Raw genomic sequence first — 25,030 nt, forward strand, 5'->3', positions numbered from 1 at the left:
ATTAACGATTCATTCCGGCTGCGACGTTTCACGGTGATAATCACTCGCTGGATAAACGGTGAAAGTCCGTGTGTAATAGGACACCGCGATTAATACGCCAAGGCGATTGATATGAAAATCACTCGAGGACCTCTGAGGGCAATTAAAAAAACGAATGCATTACATGTGATGCTGTCGTTCGGCCAGACCCGACGCGATGCGACGGAGATATTCTCGAGGATTGGAAGTCATTCTCCCTCCTGAATTGTCCTCGAGCGACACCCGCCGTTTCCCCGATCGTGATCATGTCTTTCTCCCTGTCTCTTTCTCTCACGCCAGTCAGTCCGCGCATCTTTCTTCCGCGTCCTCCGCTTAGCCCTCCGGCATGCATCGCCATTTCGCATTATAGTTCTATAGCCGACATCGTCGACGACGACGACGACGACGACGACGACAACGACGACGTCAAGGCAGTGTGCAATTAAGGGGTTGATTGATGTTAATTCAAAGGGTAATTAAGAATGTTGCGCATAAAAATCTGGTAATTTATGGTCATTGGGGATAATTATATGTTGACCAGCTTGTAATTGCAAGCGTTCTCCTTGTGGCCTATACGCGTCCAGCGATTGCGAGAGGTAGCTACCCAACGAGAGAGAGAGAGATGCGAATATGCGTGCGTATGTATGCGTGCGGGCTTCCTCGGAGCGTGTGCGGGCGGGGATATAGACGGGGTCTCAGATCGCGGCTTATTATAGGGGTCCAGTAGATAAGGTGGGTTTAGAAACAACCGGGCGCCTCTGGCCAGCAGCTAGTTTCTACGTAGCCGCCGACATTCTCCTCTCTTGGTAGGACAACGCCGCTTGGGGCTACGGAGGTGTGCGTATAAACCACCTCTAAGCCGAGAGGCTTCTACGAGGCGTTCGCGATTTACGAGGCCGATTCCCGGCCGTCAAGACGGCGGTTTTAGAATTTCTAGACTCGGTCCAATTCGCGCGCGGCGCGACGGCAACGCACAAATCGTGGGCGCTGCGTGTCTAGGGTGTTCCGTTGCGTTGCTTAAGTCCGAAGCTATAAATAACCGGCCGGATAATCGCCATATGGCCACGCATGCAACAAACCACTGACCATTTCTTCGTAGCGCTCGCTGACGATATGCGATTTCCCGGTACTCATCGAGAAATTTCACTCATTGAGAATATTTCATTCAAGCTACAAATTGCATATTTCTAGCTTTCTTTATCGAAACGATGATGCAGAGATCATATAAGAGACCTCTATATCTGATTAAGAATCTAGCCAATCTCTGGATGAGCTTTTCATATTATAGTAATTCTGATGAAATGACCAACAGGTAACGGATGAGATTTATTGAAACTCGCAAAAGAAAGTTCGAGTTTTTTATCCATGTTTACTGAGTATGATGGAGAGGGTGAATAACGTAGGGATAAAGAAATGCGTATGCGAGTGTAATCCCCTACCAACTTAAAACACAGCCAAATAAAATGATCCCAGCGGGACCAGTTGGCAACCACCCGTCGCGACATTGTCCTTACCCGAATTTTTTTTTCACGATCTTGTAATCGACCGGGCGCTCTAATGGCGATGGTATAATCGCGGCTTTGTGACGTCTAACCGGGCATTAACGCTAAAGAGAAGTAAGAAAGAGCGTCGCGCGCGCTCTTGTGAACGTGCTCGTGTACGGTCGATTCGGATTACCTTATACGTACTCGCCAGTTTGCTACGATCGAGCAGTAAATGCAATATAATAAGCGCGCGATAGATTAAACCGCTTCTCATGCTACACCCTTCTATATAGCAGTTTCGCTTCGCAGGCACACGAGAGCGAGCATAATTAAGGCGAGTGTACAAAGAATCCCCGCCGCATCCGTGTTGGTTAATTCGCATCGACCTTTAACTCGCGTACGTACATAGGCATATCGGCTAAGGTAATGGCCGTTTCGTGCGATACCATTCTGTCAGAAATCCGAGGGGCTTTGTCCCGAGTCACGAAACGCAAGGATTAAACTGAACAGCGCGGCCGTTAATGCGACTGTGTGAACGCCTCGTCGGTTCAGTTTTGAATGTACACATGTGGCGTAGGTGCGTGTGCGTGTACGTGCGTATATGTGAGCGCGTAACGCGCGCATCGGCGAGCGCGAGAGTGCTCATAAATCGGCGCCGAAGGGGTTCGACATCAACACGCGTTAACCGAAGACGCGATATTTTACGTCCCCATCGGAATTCTCATGTGGCGTTACAAACATTTTACATTATTCCGGCGAAATTCTTTTTCGAGACGGTATAATCGAAGCGAAAGCTAATCCCGCGAACAGAAATGAGTTCATCGTGTAAAAATAAAATTGTATATCGCGAAAAGGTTCTAGCAACATATGACGAATATCTATATTAATCCGAAATTCGCGATTTCTCCAGTTTCTTTATTACTCGTTAACTTTCTTATAAGCATCTCGCCAAATCTATTGTTTTTTTTATATGTCACTTTTCGCTGAAACTTGGCACCCGCGGCGCGAGAACGAGATGACGTCTCTAACAGTTTTGTGCGACGTGTCCTTCAGAGAGGGAGGCGCAGGAAGAATATTTCATGTTTTACGGCGCCAGAGCGTCGTTGGGGTTTTGCCGAATAAAAAAGTGTCAGCTCGCTGGCTAAATCAGAACGCTTCGAGTGCATTAAACTCCGAATTACCACAAATAGAACTTTAACCGCACATGCCCATTATAATGGCACCCCCTGCTGAAGATGTATTTACGTACTAAACCGCCTTCGTGGCTCACGCTGAGTCGTCGGAATTAACATCTGGCCCAAAAACGTGCGGTTCGGTTCATTGGACCCCTTTTTCTCGTTCTTATAAACGAACTAGCTGGTCTGTTAAAAGTGCTCTCGATTATTTGCAGCAGAATGCCCATCGTTTCATCTTAAATTATTTATATCGCTCTAAACTATAAAATTATATAGTTAGTTATTAATTGTATATTATTAATTATATGTTATTAATTGGCAAATTAAAAACTAATGATATTTTTATCTAGTAGAGAAAGAGAGAAAGAAAAATTGTATTAATATTTTTAAAGAGAAAGAGAAAAAGATCTGAACGAATGATTACTTGAGGAATTACCTAATGCTTTCTCGATTCGTTAATATTCGAGTTCTTCTCTTGAAAAAGGGAACACTAGCAGTGTGTTGGAGACAAAATGATTTTGAAAGTGGTTTTACATGCAAATTAGGTCTATTAAAATATCAGAATATAGCTTACCCAGCGTATATACAATAAAAACACGAGTGCTATGAGGCAACTCTCTATCCGTCAAATCATAAGCCGCTCCGAGCTATTACGTGCGTGCGTGTTCTTCATGAATTATTAGAATTAATGAGTTCGCACACGTTGCTTTCTTTCACAATATTGCGGGAGGCTAATCATAAATTTGCCGAGGAAAAATTTTGGCGTAACAAAGGGTTTGTCTAGTTACTTTGTTTATAATGCAAAATTGATGAAATTGCTAATAAATCTCTCGCAAATAGTATGATTTAATACGATATTGGATCAAGTTTTTTTTATCTCGCGTATCTTTTATCGCCAACGATGTAATAATAGTTTCGCGAAAATAAAGAGCTATTTCTTGTAACAAAAAGATAACGAGAAAGAGTTATATTTCTTGAAGAAATTTTGTGCACTTTCTGTTATGCAAGCGGAATCATTAACATTAGATTGTGTAGCGTGCAAAACGATGAGAAAGTGTAACGTTTCACACTTGACATATCGAGTTTCTGCAGCAAAACTTTCTTACCCGAAGCGATTTCCGAGTCGATAATCGATGAAGATTCTCGGTCGGAGGGGAAAACAGGGAATAGCATGGTTGTAAAGCGAGCTGAAAGTGGGTAAGTTGTAGAACGAAATGTTATCGTGCGAAGGAGATTGTCGGTGAGGATTAAAAACCGGGCAAAGGGGAAGCTTTGAATGGAAAAGCCAACGAAGAGGGTGCGAGGGTGGTGAGAGTAAGAGAAAAAAAAGAACGAGAAAAGGAAGAAAGGGAGAAAACAGAAAGGGGTGAAACAAAAAGATATAAGAAGGGGATGCATCGATTCATTTTCTTAATCTCGATACGATAATTCTAGCGATTTCTGACACTTTCATATGAATCAATGCATGACAAAGAAAATTTGCTCGTGCTGATTTTTTTCTGTGTAATTATACATACACATATATATTTTTTGTTTTGTTTTTTTATATATATGTATATGTATGTATAATTACACAGAAAAGATTAGCACGTGCAAGTTTTCTTTTCAAATTGATTCATGAGAGTTAGAAATCACTACTTTCCAATATTGAGATTAGAAAAGAAATTGTAAAAAGCATATAATGCTTACAAAACAGCTCCGCTAAAATTCGGCATCGTTTAACCAACATCACGAGACATCTCGTTTTCTTTTGTGTCGATTCCAAAGCGCCTACACCAACGATATCGCGAGTCAAGTGTTTCCTTTGGGATTTTCTGCTTTCAGCTTTCCGCGTCTATTCCCACCGACCAACGATTTTGCTCGGCCAAGCTTCTACCCTCTCGCTTCCACTTTCGGCGGCTAGAATTCACTGTTCTCCCTCCCTTCTGACTCCACCAACCCTCTCTTTCATCTATCCTCCGTGTTCCCGAGGCGGCAAGCAAAGAACTCTCCTACCCTCGGGCAGCTCACACTGATTTTCCACCCTCGTCACCCTTCCCGTCCACCATCGTCACCCCTTCCTCTACCTCTCCCTCTGCCTCTTCTCCATCCCCAGAGTTCATGCCGTCACTCGTAGTCACGCCGCCAACACGTGCTCCTGTTTACCTCTCTGGTCATATGATCCGGGAGATGACGCGACGCATTCAACAACGTCGTCGTGGTTAATTACAAATATATATATAAATTTGCATCATCGAAAAAGCCTAAGTACATCAGCTTTTCCTTCATCGCTCGCCCATAATGTGTGATTTTTGATAAAAATTCCTTTAGAGAAAAGTTTTAGGAACACGAACGTATATACATATAAATGGGAACATCTATAAATATCTAATATTGCGGTTACCCCATTATTCATGAACAACTAACAAGTCGATTTGATCGAATTTTATTTCGGGCTCTTTTAGATAAATTTAAATTACCTGGTTTACTTGTGAGTAAACTAGGTAATTTATGTAACGTTCTGGTACTCGAATTGTGTCGATACAATAATATTGTGTCTTTCTTTTTCTTTATTTTTTCTTTTTTTTATACGTTTTAGTATATATATAAGTTCATATTAAATATATAATTACAACGACACAACACGACAAAATACTCTTCTATAAACATTCTTTTATATGTATTAATTTTTACATATTTAGATTTTACGTATTCAGATTTAATATGAATATGTTTATATATTATAAAAGAATATTTTTTCATGTTGTGTCATGTCATATAGTGTAAACAGACTTTTTTTTACGAAATAAATTATTTCCTCGGTAACTATGTTATCGAGTTTTCAGATTATTATCTTGACTATTGTATTTGTCAAAATTTTAATATCATCTTTCGTACTTCAACAATTGTTGGGATAAACTTTTTGAGAAAAATAAAATGATATCTTAATCGGGCTTTCAAAATACAATTAATTAATTGAAAGTAATTCCAACTTTAATTATATCTCTTGTAAAATTATAATTTCTTTTCTCAAGTTATAAATTTAGCTTTTACGTGTACTTTATTTCTATTGTATTTATGATCGTTTTAATAACTGTATGCATAAATTAGAGTAAATGAGAATATTACATCAGATAAGAATAGCTTGATTATATCATTCATGCTAGTCATGATAATTACAACGTATACTAGCATTCTCATCTGATATAATATCTATACGATATTGATTCTCCATATTATCAAACGATGGAAAAAAAAGATGAAGATTAAGAACCATATACAACCGCATTACGTTTATGTGTCCGGCCGATCCCTCAATTAGTATTTCCAGGTCACATACTCGACGTGAGTATACGCGGGCGTGCATAATTATCGCGCTAATTATTAGTGCATAGCTAAGTATCTGGATGAAATTATCACCGAGTTGGAATAAAGCACATAGAATGAAACACTGCTTTCGATCCCTTGCGAGCAGAATTCCCGCGTGACCAGCTTTGGGAGAGGAACTTCCTTAATTACCGAGATTAACTAAATGGTATCGAGCCAACGATTATCGCTCACGAGGCACACAATTGCCGTCTGAATATGCGCATAACAGTGGAAACAAATAAATAGATCTCAGGGCTGAGTTTCCGCTTCATTCTTCTAGTAATTGCTTTAAGCGTGTCTTAATCTATCTGGTTCATTCAACGCGTTAACTATTATTAGATCTAATATGTTGACACTAAGCGATGCTGCTAAGACGATGAAAAGTATTCTACTGTTTGTAAGAAATTTATAAGAAGTTATTTAACTGCTGATTAATTGCATTGTTTTTCAAAGTTATGACATGAAATAAGTAAAATACAGAATTAATTAATTTCCATTACTAATACCTGTTTCCGAGATATTTATAAAAAGCTTATATATAAATTTTATATATATATATATATATATCTGTACATATAAACTATATATATAAGCAAGTGCATGTGATGCGCGCGCAGGCGTATTCATAGGCGCGATTAATTTGTGTGTGAATGCGAGCCTACACACGTGCAAAACCAACCAGGCGCATTTAGAAGGCCCATCTAATTACCGAGATTAGCCCGGGCTTATAATAAGCAAGAGCAAACTCGTGCTCTGACACTCACCTGAGGCGATCTGTGACTGATGTATTTGGGACGTCGTCCTGACGCGGGTTTATCTAGCGGCGATTATTTATCTTCTCCACGGTGCAATTCCGTTCGCGGGATCTTGTGCCGATCTCGTCGATCAACAGCCTAATGTCTATTTCCTTCTCGTTCTATTCGATGCCACGCTTACACCGAGATACGTCTCGTTTCAAATTCTTTCCCAAGATCTCCTTCTTCTCTGTTTCTCTTGCCGATCTCTCGGTAATTTTTCTATCGGCGAATATTAATAATTTGTTCGGATAAGATTAGTCTTAAGAATCGGACGATTCACATCCGCCGATGACATCAGCCTACTTAATTGCAGCGGGTAATTGTGACTAATTAGGAGCGATTAAGAAACAAATAGTTAATTGCTCGCAGCTTGATAAAATGCTGCTTTTGTCGATTCAATCTCCTCTTCACCCGCGTGAGCGATCAGTTGAAAGAAGTTTCGGAAGGCGAGACGTCTTCGAGCTGTTTTCTGGATATTCCGGATGATCGGGATATATCTCGGAACAATAACTTTACGGTTTGATCCTCTGACACTGCTCCACCGCGTCACAGTGCAGATAATCGGCAGATAGCACACCTTTTCGCGTAATGTGCTTTTAATTATTCTATTTGTGCGCGTCAAGCCGTTCACTTCGTAGTTGTTGTCCGTAACATATAATTTCGTGTTGAAAAACACCGATGTGCTCACGCGATGATCACGCGCGTATCGTAATTATCAGCGCACTTGTCGCGATAATTAGAAACTTATTAGAACCGAAGTCCTTGTTTCATCGCTTTCTTATGTTCAATGACAATGCAGACAATGCTGAATATGCTACTTAAGAACGTGTATCTCTTCTCCGGTAGATTAATCCTCCTTACGTCAAAATTGTCGAGTCCTTTATCTTCGTATTAATTAATTTTATCTCACCTATTCTGTATGCACTTAATGCGATTTAACCAATTCCCACACACTTACTCCTAATTTATGTTCGATAAGTGCGGAATAAACCGGAGCAATCACCGTGATTTGAAACAGCTGGTAATGAAATAACGCGACTGTCAAAGAGTTAACTTTTGAGTTTACCTAACCGGAAATGCTTTAATCACACATTTCACTGGTCGATTGTCACAGAGTTCACCACGCTCAACTGTCCGCGAAGCGCAGACCAAAAGAAATCCCACCTCTATGGGCCACGTGCGGATAAATCGGCGCACGCAACTGCACGCTCAAACTTCTCGATCACTACTTAATTTCACAAACACTAGCTATTTAACGGCACGTCGCGAGATGCGATGCTTTCAGGAGGCGTCAAACGTTGCCTGCTTGATTCGACCTTCTCCAACTGTCTTTTAGCTCCAATTCCTCTTCCAATTCGAAGTAAAATTTTTCCTCGTTCCACGATCAACACTGCGAGCGAAGATCCAGATCTTGCTGCGAATTCGGTGTCTCAGTGAAAACAGACGATCCACTCTTCCCCTCGAGCTGTCCTTGCTTGGCAGCGTGGTCGTACACGTTGCGCGGTTGGAGCTCGCCGCGAAAACTCGGACCTGAACCCTGACGGTCCGCAGTCTGGCTGCGTAGTGGCACCGCTGTACAACCGAGGGAAGACAACCCGTCGTGACGATTCTCCCGCCTGGTACGTAGTCGGTATAGAAGGGGTAATAGGGGCGGTACGTTGGGCGGTACGATGCGCGGAGGTGGTCCACGAGTTACTCGCGAGATCCCGTTGTTATGATTGTTATGAGTGTCCGAGCTACCCCCCGCGATGCACTTTAGGGGTGGTTCGCTCGCGAGAGGTACCTCTGTCCGTCTCTGTTTTTCCAGCATGTTCGCATCCCGCTCCCTCTGTAATATAACCACCACGAGCTCGAACGAGCTCGTAACCGTGATGCAAATCAGCCCAACGGGGTTGGTGAGTTCGCCGGCGGGGATGCCCGGGAGGAGCGATCGGTATCGAGGATGAGACTCCCGGAGAGTCCCTCGCGAGAGGAAAGAACATGATCGGCATATAAGTAGAGGTGTAATTTTAAGAATTAATCGGTAGAACCAGGAGATAGGGGACCAATTAATAGGATCAGTTCTGTCTCTGATAGTTAAAGGGCACGTAAGTAGAGGTGTGATTTTAAGAACTGATCGGTAGAACCAGGAGATATGGCATTAATTATAGGTAGGACCAGTTCTGTCTCTGATGAACGGTAAAAAGATCGCTAGTGTCGTTGGAGAACATTTGATCAACGACATTGTACGTTGCAAGTTTTGTACTTGACTAAAAACTGTTATTTTCAACATTGTGATTAATAATGTTTAACATGTTGGAAGTGGAAGAATGTTGTATATATACATCTGTTAATCAATCATTAGTCATAGAGAGACTTGAATCCAAGTTTAAATATTGTTAAGAGCAAAAGATCCAAAACTTTCTAATAATCTATGATATGCATGACATAATAAATTATAAAGACAATAGTAAATTTTATGTAAAAATTAACAAGAATAACATTTCAATTAAAACATACACAGAAATTAATTGTAGCGTCTTTAATCGATAATTCCTCAACATTATAAAGTAGTATTTCTTGTATACATCAGAATTAAACTGTTATAAGAATTATGGAAACTGTATAAAAATTTTTCTTTCTGTAATAATTCATTTCATATGATATAGATTTCGCGATTCTTTAAGTAAATGCACAATATTTTGCATAAAAAATGCACAAACTTTGATTAATATAGCATGGCGAAGATTGTCGGCGCCAACTCACTTATTTCTCCTTTTTTTTCTGTTTTAGGTGATTAGGCTCAATAGATGCACATCCATGAAACTAATGATGTAAGTATCTTACTATAATATTTTAATATGTTTTGGCTTATTACACAAATTAATATAATCTCGACGATGAGATGATGTTTCGTGTCATTTCATTGTTCAAACTGGATGATTACGAAATTATGACAGAAGCGTAACGCGCATAAGTGATAAGTGCGTATCACGTAAATGACAATCTGTTTTTCGCGAATCGTCTCATGTAATTACGCGCAATTATTCTATACGTGCAGAAGTATTTTATACTAATCGTGTAATCTTAATTAATATTATTAGATTCATTCGAACATTAATTTTTATTGACAGTTTCAAATGCGTCGGAACGCGACATTTTCGCGCATTCAACCCTCCGACTACGCGACCGAAAAGGGTACCACAAGCTGTAAAATTTTAATGAAACTTTAACTATTTAATATTTTACTTAAGTTTTTTAATATAAAATTGTTTTCAAAAGATTTATAAAGTACATGTTTTTTTAAGCATGTATTTATTTATTCGATAAATCACATCTCTCTTGAGAGACAATTGCAGAATATATTTCTTTGGAATTTCACTGATTATCTTTTAATATTACATTGTCGTTATACTTCTTTTAATATAAATATATATATATATATATATATATATATATATATATATATATATGTTAATCACGAGAACTGCCCCTTTTTAAAGGATTATATTGTACAATTGTTATTATAAGATATAATATCTTTAGAAGATTGATATGTTTCTCGATAAGAGTTATACATGAAATGATAAAAATTATCATTTTTACAATTTTCATTAATTGCAATTTATTTCGTCCGATTCATTTCTAGTTCCGTTCTTAATTCCAAATCAGAGCGAAATCACTGACATGATTCGATTACAAATCCATTCCAATGCGTACAAAACTGTAGGCGTACGAAGTTACACGCTGCGCGAGCTGGAAGGGTGCGTTTATTAAGATAGAATTTTACCCCTTTCCTGCCTACGTGCCGCCCTCGCCGACGCCACTGACACCGTCCGCACCCTCGGTGTTTTAATGTTCTCCCCTCAATTTCTCTGACGTCGACCCCGACCATATTCCAGCGTGATTCGATCCTTAGACACGATTCGAGCAATTCGATAGCCAGTTTAGTTTAAACGCCAGTTCAATTCTTTGTGAAATTCCTTCCGCTGTTACTTTTGTACTTTTAACTTAGCTAATTCTAAATTAATGTAGTCATTTAGAAGTTAGCTTTACAACCAATTAAAATAATTGTCTTTTTGTCGATTACCTAATGAGAGAGATTTAACAAGTATCTAATGTAACATTTTCAGTTACATTTTCATTTACTCGTAAATTGTAAGCTTGCTAGAAAAAAAAAATGTGTATCAATTCTAAATTAATATAGTTATTTAAAAGTTGGTTTCACAGCCAATTATAATAATTATCTTTTTGTCGATTATAAAGTATGCAAAACTAATTACAGTTAAAAAAATTTAATGTAACATTTTCAATCATTTACTCGTAAAGATACTCATTTACTTGCAAGGCCGCTAGAAAAAAAATGTTTATCAATCTATATATATATATATATTACATCATTGTGATGTGATGAAAACGTTAATCAATTTTGCAATTTAAATACGGTCAAAACAGGTAACTGTTATTCATATTCATATTCCTCTATAAGTTATTCATATTCTTCTGTAACTAATGCAATGGATAACCATTTGCAAATTTCGATGAAATTATTGCAAAATTAATGAAGATGGATATAATGGCGTTTGCAGCCATTACAACACAACTTTAAGATTAAACTTAGATAAATCTATGCGAACTCCGTACAAATGGATTTAGTATAATAAGTAGTATATATAAATAGACGTTTATGATAATTTCTTCACGCTATTTCGAAATGTATTGAAAAAGATCTCGACAAGACTAAATTGATTAACTCAGGTGTATAAAGTCACATTATCGCGGGGGTCAATGAAATTCAACGCGTCTCGTATCGGTCGTCTTTTTTTCCCCCCACGAGCATGTTACGTCGAGCGTCGACATAGAAGAAGGGAAAGTCTCTTACACGAAATATACGGGGAAATGAATGAATACAGCTGTCCTTCTTCCTCCCGAAGGTCCACGTGCTTTTCACATATAACTCGTCCCCGTGGAGGCAGGAGTGTAGCCAGCTGGTGGTTGAAGTTGTAGGAGTCGGCAGGATGTGGGTCTCTACTCTCTCGCCCTATTCCTTCTATCCCGCTTTCCCGCTTTCCCCGCAGACGTTTCTACTCTCTCGCTCGCCGGTGAACCGGCGACACTCGTTCCACTTCCTGCAAACCGTTTCTGTCTTCTTTCTACCTTCGGACGATCTCTTTCGCTCTTTCTCCGCACGCCGCCGACTCATCCCCCGTGCTAGGGTGCTTCGTCTTTCTCCCCCGTCCCACTGGATCGATTAAAACTACAAAGTGTTGCCTCTCCATCCGCTCATTCGTGGTCGACTACATTGCTCCGGCACTCTCCTGGCGGCACTGGGTTACCAACTCTTTCCCGGCCTCTCTCTTTCCATCTCTTTTCCTTCTTTCTCTCGTTCTCTCTTCCTTTTTCTCTCTCTCTCTGTTTCTCCGCCCGCGTGCCGTTCCGTCTTTCCCCTTTCAGCTCTACTGCCGTCGCCTCTTTTTTCGTCCTTTTATCGAAGGATCTCCGTATTCATGGGCGTTCGCTTCGCTTCCTGATAATCCCCGCGTAAAACTTCTCTGTCCCGTCGGGATTGCTCTCGCGCGCGCTACCTTTCCCCTTTTCGCTCGTGTGAGAGACATTGGTCGTGTGCTACTTTTCACCTTCGAAGTTTTCCACTTTGCAGGCATGCGAAACAAAAGATTTCTTTCCAGTCGTTTATTAAATTATTGCTAATTGACCCCAAGAATATCTTTTCGAAAACATCATTTGTACATCGAGCTTTACAAACTTCTTTTATTTTTGTTGCTTTACATATTCTTATTTTATTTATATTAGCCTCAATTTTGCAATTGTGTCTGTATCAATCGCAAATGCTAACGGCATTAATTTTGTTTAATTTTAATTAAGATGATCTCGATTAAAATAGTTTAATCGATATCATTGGCAACAAAATTGTTAGATTTTCGGTTAATAATAAATGGAGTCAGATGTATAGAAATAAAGCATGTAGTCTCTCTCGTAGTAGCAAGATTAGTCGGATCTTCCTGCCACGTTACAAAGGTAAAGCGCGATTATATCCCCAGGGCCCTGTCAGTATCCTTCCCGGAGCCTTGCTCGCTTTAAGTCGCAGCAACGTGGCTAATAACAGAGCCAGTAGAAGTCAAGCAGTCTTTATGACCATCTTCCCAGAAGTATAAACCCTGGACCCTCAGCCACCATTCGTCGAGCTACGTCCTATCTCTCTCTCTTCGGAGCAACGTACGGGCCCGCAAAATTTTGCAAGGGCTAATTAATGCGAAAGAGGCCCCGACAACAAAGTTGCTTGCGTGATCGCTCTCTTAAGTATCACCGCCGTGATCCAACCACGTTGGAAAACACGAAGGAGCAAGCTGATCCAAGTAAGAATAGAGGCACCAGAATGAGCCGGAGTGGACGAAATAATGACCCTTGCTTGGCGACGATCGAGATGAATCGTTATGAATATTGTCACGAATATATGTAAAATCCTCGCATGTTTTCGACTTTCTTTATGCGCGGCCCGGCGGATGCAGTACGGATGCCCGCAAGACGAGGTGAAAAAGAAGAAGTATCACGCTTCTGGCGGAAGAACTTCTTCCTCGCGTGACTACGTAATAAATGGCGGGAAGATTATTCCCAAAATTGTTTTCTTATGTCGCATCCAACTGCGCGAAAAGAAGTGTTAGCAGGTGTTCGACGAAGATAATGTTCCAAGATGTTGCGCCGCGTATAAAACAAGTATTTCAGATGAGACTATCCCCAAAGGAACATCTCTTTGTGATCGTTTCCCCACTGACCGATAATTTCGCACTTTATTGTTGGATAATAACCGTATAGCAACACTGTGGTATCCTTTCGATACCCATTTCCGATCAAGAAACTTTTTCACACCGCAGCCAAAGATTTCACGAAGCACGAACTTCGTGGGACATCGTGGAAGTTGAATATTCCTTTTTACACTTGATGTGCTTCCTTTTTGCGATGGCATTGAATTCGTGCCGGCTGGCCTGCGTCTCTAAGAAATTTCGTGTTTATGACTTATTATTTATTTTTCGGTATTCATATAATGACCGTCTCTTTTTCTTCGGGAAGACCGAAGTTTGATTCGCGCACATAATATGCAAGTTTATCGCGGATATATTAAAAATTTTCTTATCGACAAATTTCTTTGATAATAGTCCAGTTATCTTATCACTCTAATATAGCGTTATTAAGATTTAACACGATATGCAAGTTATAAGGATGTATTACGTCCTACATAAGTATACTTGTAAATAATAAACGGGATGTGTCACCCGCATCTTTGTAAAGAGAGATCAAGAGCGCGATTTCAAGATATCCGGTGTAACGATGCACTGCGAAATTTTAAACTGATGCTGTAGTGTAAGATAATATTTGATTAAGAAAGCTGAGAGTTTAAAGAAACAATTTTAATTTTACTTTACGCACGCGTATGTAAAAAGCAATTTAAGTAGCATTTTTTAATTAAGTTAAGTGTACTATATGCAAATATTTTCATATATCAATCGATCGTAGCAAACTTGAGCGATTAAAATAAATCATTTTGTTATATCAATTATTATTCTTTATAAGATATTTTATTAGAAGATGTTTCGCCCGACTTAGCTTAATTGTATTTTTAATCCTGTCGGTGTTTTAAACAAATGTTAATTATTACTAGGTTTAATATATTTGTTGCACGCGATATTTGTTTGATGATTAACATTGATTTTGTCCTCGGATAATTTAACATTTGACCATTTTCAAAGATGTTCGGATTACCGTTTATTGTTACTCTTGTTAAAATGATCGAAATACTTATGCTATATGGTGTATAACCAAACGGTCAATACTTGCTAAGTCTGTCGAAGACGAGTCAGCCCGTATCTTCGCGCCGCTTCCGGACAATATTTAGCCGCGCTTCCCTCCTCGGTAGCTTCGATCATTAAACGTGCGTATATAGCCTCATAATATTGCAATCCGCGGCCATAATTTACATCGTTTTATAGTTCAAACTGCAACCTACGTATAGGCAGCGGCGCTCAAGCCTTTGGGAACATGCTATTCTCGTTCAAGTTGTACTGGATGCTCATAAAATTTGCCGACTATTTTCTCTGACGCACGCTCGACGCATAAGGGGGTTTAATTCTGCGCCATTACCATTGAAAATTTCATTAAACAACATTAAACTGACTTCTTTTTAAAGATCAATCTCTCGGCAATCTATAAATATATAATATAACAGAATCTGCAGATATTTGTATGAATAGAAGAATTTAATATAAAATAAATATAATGACAGTTTGTCTAGCAAATAATATTTGTAATTTTAAACACTACGTTAATGTGTTAAAAAATTGTTACAAATAAAATTATTTTAACACAGTTTTTTATGAGACGAAAGTATATATATTTAGTTTGATAATAAGCTGTGAAACTTTCAATATTCTCTTTCGAAAGGTACAGAAAATGGAGCTTATTATTCACACACGAGAGTGAGTGACTCCAAGAGCTTTCAGGAGTACTACTTATATTCGCGATGACTTATACGAGTGCGAATTTGCCAATGTGAGTCGAAAATTGAGATATACTGTTCTATAGAGAACCATCTGAATGCGGAGAGGGTGGGACTCTTTTATGAAGTTACCACGAAGGGAACGGTTGCTCGGGAAGCGGTTACATTGAATGGCGGGTATCGTTCGCTCCTTCGAAGACGAAGAGTAAGCTATTACTAAAATTATTGACGCTCGCAAATCAAAATTCGTGCTTTCTTTACCGAGATGCGCGCGTCGACTGGCATTGTTAAAATTTATTGCCAGTTGAATATGCCGCGATTTCGCAAAAGAAACGTAGCGTGAGAGAATAGCTTCATCGACTGCATTTCCAGTCTGATTGTTTGCACATCTAAATACAGATATATAAACCCGTATAACAGTAATTAGGAAGAAACGAAATAATTATTAGGTCAATTATAAAGTCGTGTTATTTTTTAATTCTAAGATAAGTGTATCTGAGTATTTCGGCGGTAATATTAACGAAATTTCTCATTTTTTAAAATAATGTGAAAGAAACGCGATGTGAAAGAAACGCGATGAATTCGCGGATCTACAGGTCCGATATACAATGCACGTTTCGACGAAGGTCGAGTACTTGCCTTTATGCGTTTCACTGCCTACAGTCGAAGCGAACCAAAATGTCGTAATTTCGCTTCAAGCACAGTTTTACTCTCGGACGCCCGGCGGTGTATCGCCACGCAAAACGGAGAATGTCCATTGGGGGTTCGAGGGGGGCCACGAGCGCCTGACCTAATTTACATACATATAAAGCGCATTCGATGTGTTTTAGGGGCCGTAAATCGACGCAGCTACGCGAATCGTTAAACCCTTCCTTGCCGCAACATCCCAACGATGCGTGCGGGAGAGAGGAACCCGTGGATACGTATGCGTTGATATAATGTAACACAGACGTGCGATTACATGGAACCATTCGCGGTCTTTCTTCCGCCTGTATCGCGTCCATCGTATACATATATGTATATGTATATATATATATATATATACATGTGTACATATGTATTCACATGTTGCGTGTACGAAACATATGGAACGCGCGAATTAGTTGTAGCTTGGTATAAACCGAGTCGTCACGAAACGTGTTTATTTCTTAAATTTAGCCGGTGCCCCTCGCAATAACGCATATAACGATAAGTCGCAAGATAAAAGGGAACCACCGTGATCGCGGCTGTGATCGCTGCAATCGCGACGATTATTATAACTCGGTGTCATAAAATTTACGTTCCTTCAGAAGCTCCGAAAGCAACCGCGAGAGAAGGTCTCCCCGTCGGAGATGCCGGACTTCCTGTGCGCCGCACGTGCGATTTTTCTAATTGTAGGTGATTAATTTTTACGAGTGCACCGTAAAGCACGACAGACAGGTGTTTCTCAGGAGAGAGAAGAGAGAGAGAGAAGAGGGATGGAGAAGGGAAGGATTAAGAAAAGGAATATTCAGAACAACGCGCAGTATATAAGGAAAATACTCGGCTGCTGTGTCTAAGTAGTGGTAACGGCGATGGTATCGTCGGTGACGGTACTCCCGTTGGTAATGGTGCCGATAAAGTTAAAGCCATTGGCGAACGATGAAGGGGCCGCGTAATGACAACGCAGCGCGTCGTAAACGCGTTTATGTTCAGAGTTACATTATAGTAATATCTGCCAGCGTCCAGTGGAGGATGCCTCCACGGATGCGTCCTCCGACCTTTTCGCAACCAGCTCTCCAGTTTTCTTCTGCTTTTCTTGCACTTTGATTAGTTCTGTCACTTTTGATTACGACGATCAGGTGACTTATTTTATTAATCTGGGTTTTTATCAAAAATTTCGCTCTTTTTATATTAAGAAAAACTATTGGGTATTATTTTCTCAAGGTTTTGTAATAAATATTATATATTTTGTAATAAAAATATCAAATCTAAACAAAACTCATGTTTATTCGCTTTTGCTATATAACTATTTAATATAATCTCATCATCATCTTATCAGATTAATGTCCATTAATGTTTTATTTTTTGATATATAAAGTTGTACATATGTAAATCGAATACAGAATTTTTTCGTTGAAAAACTCGTAATTGTCGACATTAATATTTTGGCTAATTTAGTACCCTCGGGAACCAAAAAGTGATTCAACTTCCAACATTATCTCCTTATTTCAAAATTTTGCTGTAATGATATCTATATACCGGTAACGTAGAGACATCGACGAGTGGCGACTCTTTTCCGTCGCTACGCTTCTCTTTTTCCGTAATCTCCAAACTAAAATACAAGCAAGCTCTTCGTTCTCCATAGTATCAGGAGGTGGTCTCGACTAGGGGTGGCATTCACCCTGGAGAAGGGTCTCGGTTCTCTGATGTTCTCCTCTACGTCTTGGAGCGGCGAACGCCGCTTTCCTGTCTTTCATCTGTTATAATGTTGAAAAACTTATTTTCCCCCCAGCATCGCGAGAACAGATTCTTCGTCAACACGCGAAATCGGTTCCATTTGTGAACGCGAATGATACGAGGGTTCAAACTTTTTCGAACAGTACTGAACGACCGCGGATATTGCACGAAGCGATAAAGAGATGGTGTCGAGAAGAGAATGCTTAGACGGTGTAAAGGCGACGCGAAGGGTGCTCGAAGGGTGACGAGGACGGAGACGAAACACAGAGGGAGAAACGGAGAAGTCAAGGGAGGAGGAAGAAGAGCAGGGGGAGGGCCAAACGACGAGATGGCAAAGTTGTAAAGTTCTGCGCGTGACACCGGGTTATGTTATGTTCCCCGCGTTTGTGTTGGCGATCCCACGGATGGCGACCCCGTGGACATTGCGCTGGTTTATTCGTAGGTAGGTATACATGGTTAGATGGCACGCGGTATTGCTCGTACACTGCGTTTATGGCGCATAACCGGGGTGACCGCTCGCACAGATTATTTTGGCTTGATCAATTTGATAACTCTATATAGTTACGCTCCCGCCTTCCTGATCACGCGCTCGCGCCTTCAGCGACAGATTAATATTTATTACGGTCGATACACTTGATCGATGGTTGACCCTAAGAGTATTATTTTGCATCTTTTAATTTAAGAGGCGAAAGAAAAATTATATTCGATATTATAGCCCTTTCCTATCCGCTCTTCATCCCTTCGTCAATTCTTTGTTTATCAATCTCATTATTTGCGGTAAATTTATTCATTCATTAAATTTATTGATAATCAATTTTGTAGCACGATTTTGTGTCAAACGAAATGTGCGCTGAAACAGATTCTTTTTACACGTCGTAAAGGATGCGGCAGGTGTGTCTGACCAATGATGGCTTTTTCTCCTACTTACTCCAAGTTGTTCGTATCTCGAACGGTCGTGCTAATTGGATCGTAATATTAGGGTAAACACGCGTATTCGACACCGTTCCTTCGTTGTCGATCGTTATTTACAATGTCGTTTGTGCGCATACTGATATCGGAATCCATTCTCGCCTCGGCAAGAAGAGAAGGCGGATGATTTCGATGCGCGCGGCCGACACCGGGCGTGTAATTTTTGCGAAACCTTCGACGGGTGCTGCGTCCGAAAAGATAGTAAAATTAAAAGGGCCAGCCTGGAATGAGCGACGCGTCGAATAATTATGCGCACTCCCTCATTTCGGAAGACCGTTCGTGCTTTTTTACGAGGAATAAAGACGGTCTTATACGAGGTCATAACTTAAACACGAATACGGACTCTCTCTCTCTGTTAGGACCTGATGGCTCTCAAGATGCAGTGCCTTTAACCTCTCAGAGCGGATATTGGCATAAATTAGGTTAATCACACGGTTTACTTCTTCCGGGAAACTGCCATAAGCGTAAACGTTTTTTTACCATGTTGTAGCTTTTACAAATCAGCGACGTGATTAAAGTCTGATCAATTGGGAAATGAGAACGCTCAATCATTCAGATTGCGCATGACGCATACTACATTTACGACGGTTTGTTTTTTCTCAAAAATGATTTTTTTTCATGTAACTAATATTTAGACGTTCCTAGCACGACGAAAACGACAACGATCGGATAGATAACGACACAGTGAAAAAAAAAAAAAAATAAATAAACCACGTAACTTACGCGCAAATGGATGGCAAAGAAAAATGTTCGGACCATGTTTCATCTCGCGCACACGTTTATCGTCCGCGCACTGTAAAATTTACACCGTCTCACTTCCGAAACGAGTGGCCCGGCAGTCGCATAAACGCGCGCAACATTTTATTTTATAACCCGCCGCGGTCCCTTGGCTCGGGGCCGGCAAATAGTAAAATATTAGTTATTGCTGATTTTGCAAGCGCCTAATAAAATTCTTCTCGTGAAATAAAATCACGACTCGATTGGCCGGCCGAACCGAACCAAATCGATCCGGGACGATTCACAGTTAATAAATTTTTTTTCCGCAGCTTTGCGCAAAATTTGTCGTTTGCAATATATTGACAATGCAACATTATTTTCGACGTAATTTTATTGGCTCCCTATACGAGATATGTATACGACTGATATAAAGGAGTATAAGCGACTAGAGAATAGAATCTGCTACGATTTTTATGCGGTTTCCATTTATTTTTCAAACTGGCATCGTTCTGATAGAGGCGTTTCGCCTGAACAATGCGAGTTAAACGTGGTGATAACGTCAACTTAAAAAATCACCCTCGTAATTTCGACACATACATATATGCAAAAAATATATACATATATAATACTCAAGTCGATTAGTCTAATTTGTGAAAATAGATACCAAAGGTCGAATAATTAAGAAAACTAAACGATTCCGGATAATAAGCTAGCAATTACATTCCTCGTCCAATTAAAGTCACTTAAGAAACATTCTCTTAATAACGTACAATGATTACCATAAATAGTAGCCGGTCGGTTTAAATGTGTGTACGCTATGATAAGTACTATTAATGCTTACAGTTGGATCTAATTCCACCCAATTAAACCTTTCGCTGATAATTATGCCCATCTTACATAATAGTCGCGACTTTTGCATGCGTCTTCGTATTATAGCCCTCGACCAACCCAGGCTGCAGACAAACTCGAAGGGGAGGAAAGGGGGAAGAGAGATAACAATATCGTATTACGTTAATCTATTCTTCTGCTCCGTAGAAAATATGTCACCGCCTAAGGGCGGGTGTTGCGAGTGCTTCGCGAAAATTTTCGAAAATACACGCATTTATATCTCGAGCCATATTTTTTTGGCGCGTTTACGCCAGCTACGGGCGGGGTGGCGCATATTTATTTTTCGAATCTATCGTTTTACCGTAGCACGAAAAAGCTCGTGGAACATTTTCGGTGCCGGCCTTTCAGTGCTCCGCCGCGACGACCTAGGGAAGCATTTCATTGCGTTCGATACGATGGTAAAAAACGCCCAGGGATCGGACAGTAAAAAATGTAACTGGTAATTTAGTTAGCCGTTGCGAACTGGACGGCGCTGGAGCGCCCGGGTGTTGGTGGACAGTAATAGGGCGTATCTCGTATCTGTCCGGAGCTGACGGGTTTTTATGGGTTTGCGATGCGCGGATTCATCATTCGATATATTACAGCGAGCAGCCCACCACCTCCAATGTCACCGCGTTAACCTAACGACCCTTCAAGGTAGAATTTTAGGATTCGCCAGGCCGCGAGCGTCGAGTCGTTTTGTCGGCAACGGGGAATTTTTTTCGAAAATGGCGTGCGCCGCTAACGGTGCGAGTATCGCGTGCATCGCCCTCGGTTCCCTTCGTTACAACTATTCGAGTTTGCGTGCAACGATTAATCCGCGCAACGTACGTCTTTACGTATAAAAATGAAAAAAATGAAATAAAAAAGCTTGCTTTATTTTTTAATGACTTTAAATTTAGATATTTGCGCTGTGAAATGAAAAGCGAGGAATTAAATCGTTTAAGGAATTACTTTATTTTGAAAAAATAAAAAAACGAATATATTTGATACATAGCCCTTGATGTTTCTTGAATATCAGTGCGCAGCAATGACGCTCGTTGAAATTCGAGGCGTCAAAGTAGTCACGCGTGACGCGCCAAAAATTTACAAAAATTGTCAGCGCCGTTCGGGCGCTCTGCGCAAAAAAAAAATTTCAAGACAAATTTCCGCTAAATACTCGTCGCTGCTACAGCCTCCATAGTATCCAGTATGCGGAACAATTTTTCGTATATATCGCGAGAACGGGGGTAACGGCGCGACATTCTTCGCCGTTTCTTCTCCGCTGCTAGGTTTTTAGAATTCGCGACTCTAATGATCACTCTGACGTGGATACATTTTTTTCCAACAAGTACGATGCAGCAGAAAAAAATATTTGATCATCCCCGAGCACACCGGGAGTGCACTCGATATCCAATTCAGTTGATATTCAAGTGCTGCGCGTGTTTCCACATTTTGATTTCTGTGTAACAGAGTACCTCTACGTACGCCTATATTTATTGTCTGCAAAGACAACAAATATTTTTTTCGAAATCGCCCCGTTCGTATCCAGAAAAAATCTATCAACGACCATCACTTCTGCCTCGCCCCCTGCCCTCGAGCCTGCTCTCTCCTCTCCCGTGATCGCCTCTCCGTCGAACGCCGTCGACATAATCGACGTGAATCGCAATAAAAATTTTTTTTTATTCTACGAACGCGGTCCCGATCGGCCACGACTGGATAATTGTCGCTCTATCGACGACAAGACACGTGGCGACGTACCATGCCAAAGTTTCCTCGTAACGGTCTAGGGCAAAAAGGGCCGCCGATTGTCACCAAGAGGCGCATGGAAATCCGATGCGCCGGAGCATCGACGATGCGATTCAGATGCAGGCGAGCAGGCAGGCAGGCAGGCAACCGGAGTAGGTAGGAGATCCACTTTCCTGCTCCCTCTCTTTCTCCCCATCTCTCTTTTTCACCCTTTCGGCTACCCCCTTCATTCCACCCGTCTCACCGCGTTCATCCCCGCCTGTGTCGCTCTTATATGCGCGTGTGCTCGGGCGCGCGCGAAAGTGTGCCAAAAACCCTTTTGTAGCGATCGGAAGAATGGAAGTATTGTTTGCTCACTTGTGAATCGGCTCTAATGGCAAAAGTATGTGAAATGATTGTGAATCGAGATTACATACGCGAAAACAACGCCGGCCATCCTCCGCGCATCGCGCGTATGTCTCCTCCTCGCGCGCTCGCGACACGAGTATATATATATATATATGCGTGCGTGTATACGTATGTGTACGTAAGTACGTGTGTATGCGAGCGCGATGCTTTCACGCACGTGTGTGGAAAAAAAGCGGCCCGGCGCGCGGGGGAGGGCGCGGACGGGAGGACGTAGATATTTTTTTACGCGCAACGAGAGAGTGCACGGAGAGACATGCATTCGACTGGCCGAGGGGGGAAGAGGGGGAGAGAGGGAGAGGGCGGGAAAGGCAGTAGGGGTGGCGGTGGTGGTACAGAACCCAGGGGGCGAGGATGAGAGACGAGGGCGACTCGGGGGGTGGGGAGGGGGTGCGGAGGATGTGGCAGAGGGTGGCGCGGGGGTGGTCCACCCTTTGCCGTCGATTTTTCGGGGCTTTTTTTTACGGGCGACGGCCCTCGCTTGCCTGGATGAACGAACACGGGGAGGAACATCAATAATCTACAATCAAACTGCAGATAAAGCTACGATCGCCCTTTTGTGAATGTTTCAATAAGAATCGACGTGACGGACAACTTCCTGCCGATGGACGGCGCTCTTATGCGCCGCGCGTCACCTTACACAGAACGATTCTGTCACACCCTTGGTAAACGGCGCTCTCCAAAATTAATGGAAACAAATAGGGAAAAGAGTACCACACCGGTGCGGTGTGTCGCGCCGCGAGAGACTCTCGCGTAGGCCGCGCTTACAACGTCAACCGGGATATTTATTACGGCGCGTTACGTAATTATTAGTCATAAATACACGTTCATTCGAAAGCGCGAGAAATTGTTCATTAACGCGATGCGCGCGTTACCGTTGACGCGATAAAAATTACATTACTTGTGCATCGTACATTTTTGCCCGGACGCACTTCCTCCTCCACCCTCGTTTATAAGGCACCGACATTTTTTTTTATTTATTATACGTCACGCTTGCGTTATACCTATTCCATTCGTTCGCACTCGGAAGTCAACTGCCTAAATTGCGAATTTCGTAATAATTATGCGTCGCGCGCACGGCACAATCGCAGAGCGAAAAAACATTCCGGGCGGCCGAAGGGCAGGTGAGAGCGCGATCGCCGTCATCCGGTTCGTTTGCCATCCGAGTCGATCGAAAATAATGCGACCCGATAATTGGCAGCGCGAGCAATCAATATTCGATATTCGTAAGCACGGTCAATAAGATTCCGGTGTTTTTCTCATTACACGCAGCGGCCGCCTCTTCATGGCCTGGTGTGCCGTGGCGAATTTGTTCGGCAGCGTGTTGGCACGTTAATGTTGAACTTCTTATTGTAAATGCTCGATGCTTATTCAAGGGCGACCATATTCGCGAGGAAAGATTTAATGGAAACAAGAGCCGTACGTATTTCACGGGTCATGCTTTTCCTTCGCAAAGAGAACAAGAGGATTAGAGGAAGTAGTATATTTCTATTTCTAGATTCAAATTAAAAATCCGGTGTTATATTAAACCACTTTTGTTTTGAGATCATTATTTCTACTAAGTAATAAGGTCATCAGATATTAAGATGTCGTGTTTTCGCAATAACTCGATGCACTTATTAAAAAGTCGCGATAATTATTTAAATTCAATCGCAATAATGTAGAACAAAATTTTTCTTGGTGATATCTAATTAGAGAACAATAAGAGCAAAATCGCGTCTTTACGCTATGTCACGTAAAATCCGCGTAAATGAAAGATAAATATATACAGAAACATGTAAACTCAATAATGTATATAATTGATTCGCTACGGATGGAAACGTTGATGTGAACGCTGAGATTGACGCGAACAAGAACGTTCGCCTTACGCGAGTCATCACTGTCCCCTTATAGTTATACGACTATAAAATCGTGCAACAAAGTACCCGACAATTTCTCTGCTTGCGAGAGGCGCGCGACAAGAGATCGACAAAGAGAAGAGGTCCGCGGTTACACGCTGTGTGATGTTAAGCGCAAAGATATCACTGCTAAAATCGGCTGTAAAGTAGATATATACCGTATCCCTGCTGCTGCAAACTAAATTTACATTTCGATATACGACCCGATAAAAATATCACATCTCCTACTGGTTTGTAACCGAACTGTCATGTATACAGGAGTATGAGCGAGCTTGGAATTTCCGACGTGTAATGTGAATCTTCCAAGATATTTTACGATACGCTTCGAAGCTATATAATTTTCATAATAAATCTGCGTTAGATTTACGCCGGGAACAAGAGAGATTTTATTTTCCCTCAAACTGTATACTTTGAATAATAATACAGAGATTTATACAGAGTGTATATTTTCATTTTTATTAGCTGTGATGAGTAACGGAAAGAGAAAAAAAAGAATAACGTATTTAAAATACTTTTAATGAATCGCGATAAAACGAAATATTATTCCGCGACATGTGACGTTTTAACGTTAACGATTTAGCAGCGACTGCGCTAATGAGTTACATCATGTCATTTCGTTATCAGAGGGAATAATGCCATTCAACGACACGCATCTGGGTTCAAAAACGTCCGATTATAAGAGCGATAGTCTATCGTTTTCTCTCTGTGTTCTCCGCGA

General features: G+C 41.1%; 2 protein-coding genes across 5 annotated transcripts in view; one reads left to right on the forward strand and one right to left on the reverse strand.

The window, feature by feature from the left end:
* Positions 1-8,400, reverse strand: part of Pdm3 (POU-domain protein pdm3) — a 115,981-nt gene extending 107,581 nt beyond the window's left edge. For all 4 annotated transcript variants that reach the window (XM_083044780.1, XM_083044779.1, XM_083044778.1 and 1 more), the window contains exon 1: positions 6,790-8,400. The gene's annotated coding sequence lies outside the window, so the exon portion shown is untranslated. The remainder of the gene's footprint in view (positions 1-6,789) is intronic.
* Positions 1-25,030, forward strand: part of LOC145940024 (uncharacterized) — a 298,072-nt gene that overhangs the window by 122,844 nt on the left and 150,198 nt on the right. The window contains exon 8 of the mRNA XM_083044795.1: positions 9,595-9,635. Within this exon, the coding sequence (XP_082900921.1) occupies positions 9,595-9,598 (4 nt within the window). The 3' untranslated portion in view covers positions 9,599-9,635. The remainder of the gene's footprint in view (positions 1-9,594; positions 9,636-25,030) is intronic.

This window comes from Prenolepis imparis, unplaced genomic scaffold (assembly GCF_030444845.1).
Source record: "Prenolepis imparis isolate NDT839.2.m4 unplaced genomic scaffold, iyPreImpa1.0 SCAF_8, whole genome shotgun sequence".
Lineage (NCBI taxonomy): Eukaryota > Metazoa > Arthropoda > Insecta > Hymenoptera > Formicidae > Prenolepis > Prenolepis imparis.